General features: G+C 34.5%; 1 protein-coding gene across 1 annotated transcript in view; it reads left to right on the top strand.

Moving 5' to 3' along the window:
* MICU3 (mitochondrial calcium uptake family member 3) overlaps positions 1 to 17,390 on the top strand; it is a 100,410-nt gene that overhangs the window by 35,748 nt on the left and 47,272 nt on the right. The window contains exons 2-3 of the mRNA XM_036838797.1: positions 6,550 to 6,703; positions 12,796 to 12,827. Coding sequence (XP_036694692.1) covers positions 6,550 to 6,703; positions 12,796 to 12,827 — 186 coding nt within the window. The remainder of the gene's footprint in view (positions 1 to 6,549; positions 6,704 to 12,795; positions 12,828 to 17,390) is intronic.

The raw sequence follows: 17,390 nt of genomic DNA, 5'->3' as shown, positions 1-17,390 counted from the left end.
TTCCTGCATTTAAGAGCTTCCTTAATGTGTCTGCTGATAATAACAAAAACTAAACAAAAAACAAAGAAAGAAGGCAAGAGTACATGCAGAAAAAGGATTTCACCTTATAAAGTAGGCCATTTTAAAGAGGCACCTACAGGAAAAAAATGGAACGTGGAAACTTTGTGTTGTGTTTACTTTGGAGAGATTACTTCTTAGAAGCTAAACTAGCTGGTCTTCAGCTCCATCTGTACTTCTACTGCCCTCCAGCTTCTTAGAGGCTATTTCTTCTTCTAGCCATTATAAGCCTACAGGTTTTCTCTTTACTTTTTCTTAACGATTTAAAGGCTGTCACTTCCTCAACTTCCCAAGTATTTGTTTTTTAATTTGACTGTCAACCTATAGAAATTAAGAATTTTTCTTAAATGAACATGACTTGTATAACACCTGTCAGTCTCTTCCCTGTGGTTCACAAATGGTCTAGTTATACTTTACCACTTTTGAAAGGCTTATTTTTTAGGTACATAATATTGGATTATAATAAAGATTTACATTTTAGCAATTAATGTCTTAACAACTAAATGGATATAATTCAGGCTTTTTGCTTTCTGGTTAATTTTCCCACTCACCTTAGGTACATTATACTTATTGATGACTTTTAACTATATTGGCAATTTATGATGTAAAAAGTATAATTTACTGAAACTACATATTATGAAAGATGTTTAGGTTAATTTTAGGTTTTAGAAATTAACTTTTAAAAGATATATTGGAAATTATATATATATATATATATATATATATTTATATTTTTTTTTTTTTTTTTTTTTTGGCCTTGCTGCACGGCATGCAGGATCTTAGTTCCCTGACCAGGGATTGAACCTGGGCCCACTGCAATGGAAGGGCGGAGTCCTAAGGGAATTCCCAAGATATACTGGATTTAGATGAGCAAAAAAGGTATTAAAGTAGATCGGCCAGTGAATACAGGTGTAATTAACCTGCTCCTTGTAATATAAGGATTATACCTACAGATTCAGGCCAGTATGCTCGAGGGAAATGGTTGTATTTGTTTTTTGAAAGGCTCAGATCATTAACATGATACAAGATCGTTGTCATGGCCAAGAGGATTAGAAAACCAGTTTGAGTATCATTTTCTACCTTTATTTATTGGTTCTTGTTTCTGAGTGTTCATAGTAGTGATGTTAAAATAACTTAAGAAGGTTTAGATTTTTTAAACTTTGGAAAGTTCAAAAGCAAAGCTGAATCTTTTAAAGGTCTGAGTTCCTTCTGACCTTTGGTGGTCTACTGGCCTGAAGCTGTCCGTTTTCTCAGAGATTCTAGTCGGTCAGGTCAGGTGTCCTCAGCTGGCCTTCATGGACCACTGCTCCTTGTCAACCTCCAAAACACTGTAAAGTTTAACTTGGTTAGAACTCTACCACAGTAAAAAAAAAATTATTCTTCATCTGTGCCATTAGAGCATTCATTAAGAAAATAGTCTGTTCATAAACTGCAGAGAAAGAGGCATGTAGACAACTGAAAGGTTTGAAAGTAGTTAGACATAACTAAACCAAGCTTATTTATTTACATTTGTCCCTAAAATAGTTTTAGATAAAGTTATCTACCAATTGACTAATTATTTTATAATTAATTCATTTGTATGTAGTAGGCACACACCAAGTGTCTGCTGAATGAATGAATTCACATTAGCTCAGTAGTTGATGTTAAATATTCATCTTGGAAACCAAAAATAGTTAAAAGATAATGTAAATAGTATAGAATTTTGTCCAATTCCTTTTGAGTTTTTGTTCGGGGATTTCTGTTTATGCTTCTACTTGCCCAACACATTTTAATTTTTGTTAGGGGACCACATTTATGTTGTTATTCTGGTAGAAAGGTAAAAAAACAAGAGGACCAAATGATCTCTAAAGACCATTCTAATTATAAACTCATTTATTTTCAGTGACCAAAGGAGACTAGGTAAACACCCATTCCTGATTTAAGGTGGAAGATAATTATCAAAACCAATAGTAAACATTGCATTTAATGGCAATTCATTAAAAGCATTCTCTGCAAACTATGGAACAAGACAAGAATGCTTAATATTCCTGATATTATTCAACGTCATTTTTAGAAACTTAAACCTTTAGTAATTAAGACAATGAAGATGAGGTTTAAATATTAAAAAGTAAAAGTTACAACTCTTACTATTTTGAAAGAACTTATGATTATCTACCTAGAAAATCCAAGAAAAAAGTTATTAAGATTAATGAAGGAATTTAGTAAGGTTAGTCGGATACAAAGCAAATTACTAGTCAGTAGCTTTCCCATTCATCAGAAATAACCAACTGAAAATGTAATAGCAATAAAAGGTTCCATTCACAATTACACAGAAACTATGAAATGTAGAAGTAAATCTACCAAAATTATTTTAAAACTTATATGAGAAAACTGTAAAACTTTACTGAAAGATGTAGTTGAAGACCTGAATAAATAGACATCCATGTTCCCAGTTGGGAAAAATCAAGTCATCCTAAATTACACCAAAATTCAATGTCCTCCCAAACAAAATATCAGTGGGATTTTTTTTTTTTTTTTTTTTTTTTTTGGCCACGCTGCATGGCATGTGGGATCTTAGTTCCCTGACCACGCCCCCTGCATTGGAATTGTGGTCTTAACCACTGGACTGCAGGGAAGTCCCTCAGTGGGGTTTTTAAAACAGAATTTGACATCTTAATTTCACAGTTCACTTAGAAGAAAAAATTGCATATCAATCAGCACAAATATTTTTAAAAGATTGACAGTAAGATAGAGTCTTGCTTTACCTAATGTCAGAAACATAATCAAAAGCTATAGCAGTTAAAGCAGTATGGCATTTGAGTACGAACAGGCAAATCAGTCAGTGTAAGAGAACAGAAAGTGTAAAAACCAACCCAGGGACTTCCCTGGTGGCGCAGTGGTTGGGAGTCCACCTACCAATGCAGGGAACACAGGTTCGATCCCTGGTCCAGGAGGATCCCACATGCCGCAGAGCAACTAAGCCTGTGTGCTCACCTCAACTAGAGAAAGCCCGAGTGCAGCAACGAAGACCCAACAGCAGACAAAAATTTAAATTAATTAATTAATTAATTAAAAAAAAACCAACCCAAGTATTGATTTCCTGTTCTGTTCTCTATCCCATCCCATCCTCCAGCCAGATGAACTCAGTCCTCCCAGTTGATGATAACTCGACTGTTCTAAGATCAGGCCAGTTTACTGTGATCTCATGAGAAAATTGTTTTTTACTTTCTACAAGTCCATGGTTCATTTGAGCAGTTCCCGGGTGTATTATTACACTATGTGATTTATTACACTACATTGATCAGAGGCAATGGAGGAGGCAACACAACTGCAGTAGCAGGAAGCCCATTTAAGCACCAAGGCTTTGGTTATCTCTTTTTTATGTAAATCCTATTCTTCCCTTTTAGGATACTTATTTTTTTGTCTGGGGCACAAACCATTCCCAAACTCCTCCCCACACCTTCTTTTAAGGTGATAAACAGACCAGTAGGCACCTAGTGCCATTATCAAAAATGATGGGTACTTTTGCTAAGGTAACAAGAGGTAGAACTCATACATACAGTGGAGTTTTAATGACAACCTTGAACTCAGATTTCTTCTGATACCGTTCCTTGGGTGTTTAAAGAATACAAATTGTTCCACAGTTCTGCCTTTTTTTTTTCTTTTCTTTCTCTTAATATAGGATGGATTAGAGGCAAAAACCATAGTCCATTACTGTAAAATTTTAGGGAAGCAGTGAGTGCTTAAACAAAGGTAGTAACAGTGGGTGGATGTGAGAAATTAGAGAGAGAACCACAGGCTTCATTAATTGATTGTTAGTAGACATTAAGGAGAAAGAGGAGTTGTCAGCATCAGCTCACAGGTGGATCAGATTCCCAGCTGCAGCGGTCAAGCAGCTTTGGCCTGCTGGGACTGGGCTTAAGGAAGGAAAGTTTGATGAGAAAACACAGGCACCTCATGAGCAGTAATGGCAGCACCAGGTAAGGGCAGAAGTCACAGATCAAGTCCATATTAGGTCATAGGAAATAGGCAAAAATTGTGGTTCCGGACGTTAGATTGAAACATGACTTCAGATTGTGGTGCAGAAACAGTGAGTGCTCCCCACTCAGTGGTCCTCCAGGAAATTCAGTGGAGATGAGTCATGGTTGATTGGGGCCACCTAGGTCCAAGGAAATGGCTTAGCAAGAAGAAAGCAGGAGAGTAAACTGTGGTCACAGACAGTATTGGTTTCCCTGCCCAAAGAGGAAGAAGAAACCGCTGGGATATATATGCAGAAGGGGACTTAAGATGGTAGATTGATCCCTGAGGAATATTCAGGGAGGAGTATTCAGGGAGATTATCGCTCGTTATTGACACTGAGTGATTGAGTGTCTCCTTACCCATGGTAGAGCCAAAATAACTTCCCAATACAAATGGATTACCTGAGTATTGCTATTAATATACTGCTGAGCTAGCTTATGTCTGGTACCAGGTTGCTTTATCTTTCTAAAGCACCATTTTCTTTGTGTCATTGTTCCACTTAAGAATCTCCTAAAGCCATTTGCTTTCTGTCAGATTAAATCCTGGTGCTTTAGTCTTGCCTTCAGAAATTGGTATCAGTTTACCTACCCTTTTACATGAATGCAAATGTTCTGTTCCAGGAAGACTATTACCATCTTCAAATATGCCGTGTAAACCTAGAATGCTCATATCTCTTCCTGACATTAAAATTCATATTTTCTTCTTCCTGAAGCCTTCATATTAACTTCAATCTATTGTGCTTTTCTTCTATTTACTCTAACTTGACTTATTCTCTCTTCCATGTTTGTACCTTTTGTCTCTCCAAGTAGTATTTTGTCCCTCCATATAGATTATATATTCCTTAAGGGCTGAGATTGTAGATTCTCCCTATTTATATGATTCTCCCTATTTATACATGCCACTAAAAAATGGCATTAAAATTTTTCTTTTTAATTTTTTATTTGACTACTTCTGTAATGTTTTGAAAAGTCTTAGTCTTCAGAACAGTGGGAAAAGATTACTCATTTGCCTGGCTTTTCATTTAGTAAGGTGTAACTTAGAAATACAAAATGTCGTTTCCTTACTGAAAGTTCTTATGGTTTGTTTGATAAAACTTCTCAAAATATTAGATGTTTAAATAATTTTGACAATTTGTACATAATTTGCATAGTGACTTAGTAGACATAGAAGAGACAATAAAGAGATTAAGCTTGTCATCCTAAATAAGAATTTTTTTCTGATATAAAATAATTTTTTATGAAATGTGTGAAAATACAATTTTTATATTGTTGCTAGTCATGTAAATTGCTATAAACTCCCTGGAGGCAGTTTGATAATATGTATGAAATGATTTTGTTTGACCAATCAAGTTTACTCCTAAGAGTTTACCCCAAGGAACTACTTGTAGATATATTTAAATATTTTCAAGGCTGGTCGTTATAACATTGTTTTATAATAGTAAAGTACTATGAATTACCTAAATAGTCAACCAGTTAGAATTCATTAATTGTGTTAGGCTACAAACATTTACCATTAAATATTATATAGTTACTAAAAATGGTCTACTAGACTATTTAGTGACATGGAAAAATGACACATGATATATTAACACATTATTGACTGGAGGATTTTGTAGCCATAATACGTCTCTGGTCAAAAATGCGTTAATAAGTAAAAAGGATCAGATTACTGAACAGCATAGTATAACCCCAATTTTTTGCCAAAAAAGAAAACAAAAACAATTATGTCTATAAAATTTTAAATTCTGTCTTCTAAATTATATGTAGTAACTATGGAATCAGGAAAAAATCATTTTATTAAAAGATTTGTTATAGTTCAGAGAGAAAATAAATAATAGTGAGAAATTATTTATCTACAAGGAAAGATCTTTAAGTAAGACAAAAGGAGATCCCCTTCCCCCCATATACACACACTCTTGATTCTGCTCATCTTAACCTTAGGTAGAATTCAGAGTGAACCTTGGTGGTAACTCTACTGTAGTGATCTAAACTTAGCAACTTCAGTTCGAATCTAAGCTCTACCACTAAGTGGTTTCCTTAGTGGTCGCCATGAACAGCCTATCAGGCTTTCCCTTTCTTCTTTTAGAAGATTAATAGACTACAATGAAAAGAGTTCTGATTAAATAAATAAGCCTATATAGAGAGTACATAGTAGGCATTCAGCAAGTGTTGGTGTTCCTTCTGAAGAAACTACTAGGTCAGAAATTTAATGTTCTCTGAGACTGAAACTGAAGAAATAAATCACAGGTCCTTCAAAGTGCCAGTGTAAAGTCTTCAGAACCTTAATGATATTCATTGTAGGATCTTTTGAACATTAGTTCATTGTATTCATGTGGGTAGTTATTTATAATATGATTAAGTTCTCCAGAAGACAATATTTTCACACTTTTTCATTTATTCTGTTAATTCACTATCAACATAATTGAAAACATTTATCTTCTAAAAGGAGGTGTTACTTCACACAGTCCAGACTTACTTGCTTTCTTTACTTTAGGTTGCTGTTGGCAGAACAGACATTGAAGACCTAGATCTCTATGCAACATCTCGGGAAAAGCGATTTCGTTTGTTTGCGACTGTAGAATGTGAAGGGCAGTTATTCATGACTCCATATGATTTTATTTTGGCTGTTACAACAGATGAGCCCAAATGTAAGTATATTTCTTCAGTTATCTCAATAATTTTATAAGATTTTTCTCTTGTCTCTAGTTTGTAAAAATGTGGAGCAGTATAAGTTTTCAGAACAACTAAGCAAGCAATGTGGTATTTCAAAAGATACTATGCTCTACAGTGTTACCAGACTAATATTTCTTATCAACTCCTACTGGTATCTTTTCTGTATTCAGAAATTTCTATTGTTTCCTCTTTCTCAGTACATCCAACTAAACACTACCTTACTCTTTATAATAGGTTCTTACTCTGCCAAGTCAGTTCTTATATCCAGTCTAAACAGAATAACTCAGAGGGCTGGCTCCAGTTAGACCTGGACAAAAATTCTTACCATATCTTTTCTGAATATGTCATGGCTCCTGCAATGTAAATATAAGTTAATTGTTTTTCACCTTTCCATGTGTTAGAGCAGTGGTTCTCAAATTTTGGGGCATTATGTACATTCTTGCAAAGTTACTTTAATGTCTGACTTAATAGAAGCCATCTGGATTCTCATATCTGCTTCTGTGTTCAATTTGTTGCAATGTATTGTTTTTCAGGAAGTATCTGAACAAAGTCTGCCTCACAAATATAGAAGTAGGAAAAGGGAAGAGTATTTCAGTAGTCTTTTAGATAATTGTAGATATTCTTCTTTGGTACTGTATCAATACTTTGCTAATGGTAGTTTCTTAAAGTTTAGTTGCAATGTAGACTTTGAAACTTTTTTGTTATCTGTTTTGTTAAAATACATTGGCCTACATTGCACTTTGAATGGATCTTTTTCCCTTATATAATCTTGCAAGATCAACTGGAAAATGTTGTTTTATTAAATTATGCAGATATTCCAAATGTTGACATATTTCATTACACAATATTTTTTAAAAATCACATTCACTAATATTGTCATAATCTCATCAGAAAAGTTTTTGCTTATTGGAAAGCTGTCAAATTCGTGGTGTATACAAGTTTTCCAATATTCTGATTTTTACTTGAAATCTCAAATGTTATCATTAACAACAAATACTGTCAGTTTTCTTTCAGCAAGAAGCAACTTTGTTCATTTGTACAAAAATGTCTGCCAAATACCCAGGTCTCAATAACCATAATTTGTCAGTTATTCTTTCAAGTAAAAATTGGGTTCCATGAAAAAAAGGAATTAGTTCAGTTCACAACTCAAATAATCACAGAGTACTTTTTCTCAAGACAACCATAGTACTTTGGAAGGCAGCAGAAGTGCTTTTATGCACCCTTCCCATTTCATCTCACAGAATATTAAATGACATGTAGTCAAGGACAGCTATCAAATGCCAGGCACTGCACTAGGCACTGGAGATACAGTGGTGAGGGGAACGAAAGGTAAATGTTCTCCACCCTCATGGTGCTTGCAGTCTGGTGGAGGAAGCCAACACTGATCAACAAAATTTACATATAAACAACAAAATATAACTCAGTGCCATGAAAGAAAGTTTCTTGATGCTATGAGAGTGTATTTTTGAGAAGTGACCTACTCAGGTAGCTCAGAGAAATCTTCCTTGGGGAAATAAATATTACCATGAAATATGAACCATAAGAGCTAGCTAGGTAAATGGGAAATTGGGAGTGGAGAATTTCAGCAGAAGAAACAGCGTGTGCTGAGGTGCCATGACAAGAAGGAGTGTGATACATTTGAGGAGTGGAAAAAAGATCTGGGTGGCTCTAAGTGCAAAGAGCAAGGAGGAATATGGTATGTGGAATATGGGTATGTGTGGTAGGGCCAAATCATTCAGAGTCTGTAAGCTGATATTAAACATTTTTGTTTTTATCCTAAAAGTAATGGAAAATTGTGGTAGTGGTTTAAGCTGCAGGAGAATTTGGTGTATTAAAAAACCAAATTCAACTAAGTAAATTTTAAAGATCTTATTGGCTTTATTCAACGATTCATGAATTGAGAAGCATCCAATCTAGCAGATATAAAGGAGCTCTGAGGAGCTGTACAAAATGAAAGGCCTTTTATAGGCAGAAGGAAGCAGGAACAAGTAAGTTATAATAGGCAAAAAAAAGCAGGTTGGTTATTGTGAGGTCACGTGCCTTCAGGAGATGGTAGGGGTCTATCAGACCCCTGTCAGACAGATGACCTAACTGCTGCTGATCAGGTGATTCCTGATGACTGGTTTAAGATTCCATGTGGGAGAGAACTGACACTGTAATTAAGTCTCAGTTGGGTGACATGGGGCTTAGCATAGGCAACTCCATTTTGGGCCTGTTGTCTTGTTTTCAACAGGTGCCTGCCATGATTATATTGTGTTTTGAAAGATCTCAGGGTGGAGACAGATTACAGAGGTCCAGAGTGGCCATGAGCAGATCAGAGAGGAGACTCTTGTCCAAGCCTCAAAAGCTTCTAACAATGGTGGCAATGGTAATGATGGAGTAGTGAGTACTAAGGATTTCTGGTTGGCTTAACTGGATGGATGGCAGTAGGGACTGGCGTTAAAGGGAAAAATCACAACTTCAGTTTTGGACATGATGTAGTTAAATGCCTCAGATATGTAAAAGAGGAGATATCAAGGAGGCAGTAGGATCTAGCTCTTGATCATTGATTTCAATTCACTGAAAATCAACGTACCAAATAATTAGTTGTTTGATAATCTGCTTGAAACTGTCAAATGAATGCCTTAAGTTAGGTTAGAACAGTTATAGCCATCTCTTCTTCAGAGATAGAGTTATGGCAAAACCAAACTTAAAATAAATCCTCAAGGTCTAATGGATAGCATGGTGACTGTAGTTGATAATATTGTACAGCATTGTATAATTAAAACTTGCTAAGAGAACAGATCTTAAGCATTCTCAACAACAAAAAAGGTAACTGTGAGGTGAAAGAAAAATGTATAAAAGTTCAAAAAATTCAATCTTCAGTAATTTGACAAATTGGCTACTTCACACATTAGCTTTTAATGAATTAATTTTTGATGCTTTGGATTATTTCCATTGGAGATCGGGGGGAGGACTGGGAAGAGGTATGTGTCTGGGATTCATCTGTACATGATTGGTAATTAGTGCAATGTGTATGGATGAGATTGCCTAGGGAGGTGGCATAGTAGGAGAATAAAGGTGACAGTAGTGATACAAAAGGCTAGAGTTTAAGTAGGGCTCTTTTTCTGGAAAATTTGAAGTCTGTGGTAAGAATTGTATCTCTATGCTTTTTTGGTTCCCGTTCCCTCCCCGCTCCCTCCCCCTTCCTTCAAGAAATATTTATTGAGTACTTACCATGTGCCAGATAACCATATTCTGCCTTGGAATTGGTTGTTTCTGTATTTTTTGTCCTCCTATAATATTGTACGTTTCCTGAGTATAGGGACTTTGTACATAGAAAAGACCCTTATACATAAGTAGGTATATACGTGTTCCATACATTTTTGTTTAATTGTTTTTGTACAGTGTGGATTTTTATATTTATTTTTAGTATAGATTTGACAAAACTATTAATATATCTCTTACAATATCAAATGGTACTTTTGCATCAAATTCTGTAACTGTTGTCAAACATATTTGAGAAGTTATCCTTTAAGTAATGCTTACTGATTTAAAATTTCATAGTTTGAAATTTTTTAATTCATTATTTTCTTTATTTTTATCTTCATAATGTATTCACTGGAAGCCTACTGTTGGATTTTTGCTTTTTGGAAATAATTTTAGCTGTGATTCTTTTGATAGATATTCCAAAACTATCACTTGCAGGGAAAAAACTAGTTTCCAGTATAAACACAGGATATTTAACAACCACAAATTAATATCAGTTAATTTCTAACCAACACTTTTAAGACATGATTAAGAATGGTAACTAAAGATCAAGATATTTGTAAAAACTTTTTTAAAACTGTAGGGTTTTAAAAAGAAATATTTACCTCAAAAAAGAAAATATGCTTCATAGACTGAATATTAAATCATGTACATATCAAAATAGCATCTTGAAATTTGACTTGTGTTTAGACGTTGGCATTCATTTATGAGCTTTGAGAACCTGAGTAAGTTATTTAATGTTTTGTTTCTTCATTTATAAAAGTAAAAATAACAGCCTTATGAGGTTTTTTAAGGATTGAATGAGATCAGTTATGTTTAGTGTAATATCTGACATGCAATAAGCACTCAATAAACATTGCTAGCTGTCATTGTCATCATCATCATTATCACCTGAATTCATAACCATTATTTTAAAAAATCTTTAATATAATTTTATGGCAACATCAACAGGAAAATGGTATGCTATGTAAACATTTGCTTAATAATTATAGTTCAAATAAATGTCAATTGAGATACACATCTGATTGTTGATTGTAACTTTGTGTTTGAAATCAAGAAAATTTCTTGTTTTACCCACTTAAATAGAACCTAAGAGGTAAACTGTTCATCTAGAACTAAAATAAGTAATTATTTTCATATAGCTTCAAGTATTATTTAATTTTAATTTAATTTTAAGTTAAAAAATTCAGACATACATAAAAATATTAAAAATATAATGAAAACATCAATCTATAGCTTAAGAAATAAAATATATCCAAAAGAATGAAGTCCCTCTTCACCTTATATTTATATATGCAGTAACTTCATGTGAAATAAGGAATTTAGAAAATCAGAAAATCCTTTGAAGAACAATCTTAATGGCTCTTTAGTTTTATTAAAAAAAAAAGCCAATAATACTGAACATGGTGACATATCCGGCAGAATGAATATGTCTTTTGTGAATAATTTACCCTGGAAATCTCATAAACCCTACAAAACTCAAGAGTGTCTAACTTCCTCTTTTGATAAATAACTTCTGAGCATTGCATAAGAGTATGTGCATGTACTTTTGTACCATTTATTTTTCTTCTTTTCTTACTGCTATATTTCAAAAGCAACAGAATAATAAGTATTATTTACATTGTTGTGTTCATTATGTAAAGGAGGATGTCTATGAAATGAATGTGTAAAGTATTATAATTAAGGTTAAATGCTGAATTCTACCGTATAGACCTATGATTTTAATCTTGATTTTAAACTTGATTACATGTTTGCATATAAACTGTCTTGGGTAAAGAAAGGATGTTGTTGCTACATAGAGAAGAAAACTATCTTCATAAAAATCAGTTTGCCAAATTTTAGAACATAGTTTTTCCCTTTTGATCTTAAAATGACTTATTACATCGCTTAAAAAAGAGAAAGTTAAGCAAAACATGCCTATCTTATAATCTTGAATTTGATATATTGTTTACGTTAACTATGGTTAACTATACAGAAGTGGCCACATTGCCATGTAGAAAAATTATTGGTTGTCATTATTGTAATGTAACTGAAATAGTTGATATTTACTAGTTCCTAATGCAGCTGTATTATAGGATTTAATCACATACAAACCTGGAGATAATTCTTGGACAAGCATTAGATATTCACAGTGTTCAAATCTGAGCAAGGAAACAGCAATATTGACTATGTATTTATTTTAATATTATAAGATTTATAGTGTTTGAGATCTTCAGGGATGTGAGGAGAAATCAGAAAAAGAAAGTGATCTCAGGTATTTTATTCAACTATGACATTCCTAGGGGAGAAGAATGGAAAACAGGCCAAGAGTCTCTCTATCACATTACCTGTTCTCTCCTTGATCTTTTTTTCTCTTTGCCCCTACCCTTCCCCTTCACTCTAGAGAGACCTGACCTTTGAAGTATAATCAGAGATACTAACACAGCAGAGATCATGGGTAACACCTTAAAATTATAATTTCTCTATGTTAATATTTTATATTCTAACATCAGTGTTTAATGAATATCATTGTTTGTGTTTTAAGCCCATAGGATGTTTAACATGGAGTAAGTTAACTTACTTTATAAATCCAGAAATCCCCAAAGTAAGATAATGATTATGGAAAATGTGTTTTCTATTCCACTGATATTATTTAAGTAGTTTATAGTACATGAAACAAATACATAATGCATAACATACATAGGTCTAAATCTTGAGATTAAAAAAACCTTTGCCTTTTAGATATAAAAGTCAGTGTTATGCATTATGATTGTAGATGGTTACTGAATTTTGATATACATTACATGAAGTATTATCTAATTTTTTATGTTTATTATAGTTGCTAAAACATGGAAGTCACTTTCCAAGCAGGTAGGTTAAAGCTCTTGGTATATGTATGCATGCACACTATTTTATTTTATTTATTTATTTTTAAAATATTTATTTATTTATTTGGCCGCACCGGGTCTTAGTTGTGGCATGTGGGATCAAGTTCCCTGACCAGGGATCAAACCTGGGGCCCCTGCATTGGGAGCATGGAGTCTTAGCCACTGGACCACCAGGAAAGTCCCGCACGCTATTTTTATATATATATATTTATGTGATGTATATGTATATAAATGTGATATGTACATATATAAAAGATATATAAAGCTAAACTCAAAGGAGATTATTGGCAAATTTTGCTAAATTAAATATTAAAAATTTTGGCACACCAGAAGACAGTGTCAACAATGTTAAAAGATGTATGACAGATGAGAGAATATGCTTGCAACATATTGGGTTGGCTAAAAAGTTTGTTCGGGTTTTCTTAAGATATGAAAAACCAGAACGAACTTTTTGGCCAACCCATTATTAACAGAAAAGGCTAAGTGTCTTGTAGTCATATAGAACTCCTGTAAATCAATATAAAAAAGATAATAAGAAAATAATGGGCAGACATCGCCAGAAGGGCCAATAAATATATGTAAAGGAGCTCAACCTCACTAGTAATCAGGGATATGCAAATTAAACCAATGATCTGATGCTAGTTCACACCCATCAGATTGTCAGGTTCTAGAAATCTAACAAAACCAGTAATTAGCAAGGACAAGGAGAAGGAGGAATCCGGTGGGAATGTAAATTGGTATATGCTCTTTCGAGAGAAATTTGGCCCTATCTAATGCATATCAAAAATTCTACTTCTAGGTATGTTTACAAGAGAAACACTTGTATGCTTATACCAGGAGTCCTAAAAAAATTAGAAACAATATAAATGTCAATCAGTAGAGGAATTAATAAAAGAATGTGAAATAGGCATATGAAGGACAATACAGTAATATAGAGCTAAGATGAATAAATACACAAGAGATGTGTGTAGCAACATGAATAGACCTAAAAAACATGAGTTTGAGTAAAACAGCAAATTGCAAAATAATATAAACTGGTCTTTCTTAACATGCAAAGACCTTTTTGGGGGTCCATGGAGTCAAGACTATTTTCATAATAATACTGAGAAGATACTTGTTCTGTTACTCTCATTCTCTCACAAGTGTACAGTGGAGTTTTCCAGAGGCTGCATGATGAGTGATGACATCATCACTCTGAGAACTAGTAGAATATGTGCTTGTGTGTTTTTGTGTTCTAAAAATGTATCATTTCTATTTCCACATGCATTAAATATTGATAGATATAACCTACATAAGCAATATCTCTTTCAGGTAAACAATTTTTAAGAGTATAGTTACATTTCAGAACTGCTGATACAGACAACTGCTGTGTAGCCATTAAAATGAAAATGAAAAATATTTGGCAGGAAAATATGCTCATGACATATTAATGCAAAGAGTAAGTTACAAAGCAGTATGCAGAAAATGATTTAATATTTGCAACAAGAATGACAAAAATACTGTATAAATATGCCTAGATAGAGAATTAGATTAAAAGGAGATTAAATAAAATTTTTAATTGTGGTCCATCCCTGGATTACAATCTGGTTTTATTTTCTGCACTTACTAATTTTCCTATAACATATGTATTACGTATATAATTATAAAAATTGTACTCAGGAAAATTGTATAAAGCCTTTAAAAGGCATCTATAATTCTGGGTAAATGAATTCAATCCAGCAAATATTTATTTAGTCCCTACTTGCAATACTGCAATACAGTTCTGACACTGATCACCCAGAGTTAGCATCAGACCCCACAGATTTAAGGACCCATTTCCCAAAAAGGTGGCCCTCATTTCAGATGCCAGCTGCGAATCAAGGGATCCCGGACCACCCACACTGCTGACCAACTGGTTACAAATTCAGAGAGTTCCCGCAACTCCCCTCAAGTTTGATAATTTGTTAGACTGACTCATAGAACTCAGGAACGTTCTACACGTAGAATTATAGTTTATAATTATCATTATAAGGGAACAAATCAAGGCCAGCCAAATGGAGAGACACATACAGCAAGGTATAGGAGGGTTCCAAACGCAGCTTCTGTGCCCTCTCCCTGAGGGATCAGGGTATGTCACCCTCCTGGCACACCCATGTGTTCACCAACCTGAAAGCTCCACTGAGTTTGGTGTCCAGAGTTTTTATTGGGGGTTTCATTGCATAGGTGTGATTGATTGAATCATTGGCCACATGGTTGAATTCAATCTCCAGTCCCTTTCCTCTCCCCTCCCCAGGGGTCAGGCTAGCTCAAAGCCCCAACCCTTGAATCACGGGGTTGTTTTTGAAGGTCAGCCCCCTATCCTGAGTCATCTCCTCAGCATAAACTTTGGTGTGATGCGAGGATATAGTCTTCTTCCCAGGAACCAGGGACAAAGGCCAATCAAATTCTTTATCATACAACACTACTACCTATAAGAGACAAAGGTAGGCACTGGGAGTGGAAATACAGTTTTTAATAAAACTTAAAAGTCCCTAGCCTCCACTGCAGTGAACTCTACTCAGTACTCTGTTATAACCTATATGGGAAAAGAATCTGAAAAAGAATGGATGTATGTATATGTATAACTGACTCACTTTGCTGTACACCTGCAACTAATATAATATTGTAAATCAACTATATGTCAATATAAAATAAAAATCAAATTAAGAAAAAAAAGTCCCTGAAGTTGACACAAAACAAGATAAGTGTGTCAACTAGATGATCTAGACCAGACAAGGAACTAAATTATTACAAAAATAAACTGCTTAGACTCAGTAAGGATCTGGACAGTCATTTACTAGTTGTGTAATCCCGGGTGAGTTACTTATCTTCTTTAAGACACGTAAACATAAAATATACATAATGAGGATTATTTTTTAGAATTAAATGAGATATGTATTAGCCCATTGCCAAGCATATAGGGGACACTCAGTAAAAGGTAGCTATGATTTTTTTGGTCTTAAATTTTGCTGAGTTTAAGTAGAAGAAATGAGTTGAATACATGGGAACAGTTAAAATGGAGATGGTAATATTTATATAATAGAGACAGTATAAATGAAAGTATATAAAATGTACTCAAAATATTAATATTTTTTAATCTCGTGCTCTAACAAAAATGTTTATGAGTTTACTATTGTTGAAACATTAAATATCCTAGCTTCTCATTATTAGTCATATGTGAATTGCTACCCTAGTCAGACACTACTGAGCACCTGGCGGCATCTGTTACCTGCAGTGCGGAAATAACACTATGAAGGAAATGAGAGCAAGGATTCACAGACAGGCTTCAGGGTGTCTATAAATCCCCTACAAATACCTCTCCTGCCTTTGGCATCCCAGAGATTCCTTATTTGCCTGCTAACCCAGCTCTATAATGAAAAAGATGGTTTATAAATGTCACAGAGCTTTTTTAGGTACAACTACATCAGGAAGGATTTGTCTAAAGTGCTTCTCAAACTTGAATGTGCATAAAAATCACCTGGAGATCCTGTTAAAAATTGATTCTGGTTCAGGAGGCCAGGGATGGGATCTGAGATTCTGCATTTCTAAAAAGCTCCCCGGTGATCATGCCTGGGCCATTGGGGAACCACATTTTGAGTAGCAAGAGTCAGATCTGGAAAAGAAGTCATTTCTATTGTTTTTTCAGTATGTTACTTAGCAGAGTAATTTTTCTTTTTTTTTTTTTTTTTTAATAAATTTATTTATTTATTTATTTTTGGCTGCGTTGGGTCTTCATTGCTGCATGCGGGCTTTCTCTAGTTGTGGCTAGCCAGGGCTACTCTTCGTTGCAGTGCGCAGGCTTCTCATTGTCGTGGCTTCTCTTGTTGCGGAGCATGGGCTCTAGGCGTGCAGCTTCAGTAGTTGTGGCATGTGGGCTCAGTAGTTGTGGCACCGGGGCTCAGTAGTTGTGGCTTGCAGGCTCTAGAGCTCAGGCCCAGTAGCTGTGGCACACAGGCTTAGTTACTCCGCAGCATGTGGGATCTTCCCAGACCAGGGCTCGGACCCGTGTCCCTTGCATTGGCAGGCGGATTCTTAACCACTGCACCACCATGGAAGCCCCAGACTAATTTTTTAATTTCAAATTATTTCAAGTTATCTCACCAAATCCTTTAATAATTTTTTCACAGTTAACCTAATTATAATTTTTACTTATTTTTAACACAGTATGTGTAATAAACACAAAATCGTTCTAGTATCTGGGCAATGAATCAAATGTTTAAATTTTCCAAAATCGTCCCCCCTCAGCTTGATTAAAAAAAAAAAAAAGAAAAGCTGGCTAACCAGCAATTGAAGTGTGTATTCTTTACTGAATATTTAAGTTAAAATTAGAAAAAAAAAAATTGCAGCAGTGGACACAGTAACTCAATACCCTGTCATCCCGCTTCATCTGATGTCATCATTCTTTGAGTCACTATTAAAATACTCTTCATTCTTCCCCAGCATAATCTGTTGCCCAGTTACTTCATCTACCACAAAATCCCCTAAATCCAAGAGGGCTACAGAAAACAGTATGTGAAGCTCAGTGATC

This window comes from Balaenoptera musculus, chromosome 21 (assembly GCF_009873245.2).
Source record: "Balaenoptera musculus isolate JJ_BM4_2016_0621 chromosome 21, mBalMus1.pri.v3, whole genome shotgun sequence".
NCBI lineage: Eukaryota > Metazoa > Chordata > Mammalia > Artiodactyla > Balaenopteridae > Balaenoptera > Balaenoptera musculus.
This window is presented reverse-complemented; position numbering and strand designations above follow the sequence as displayed.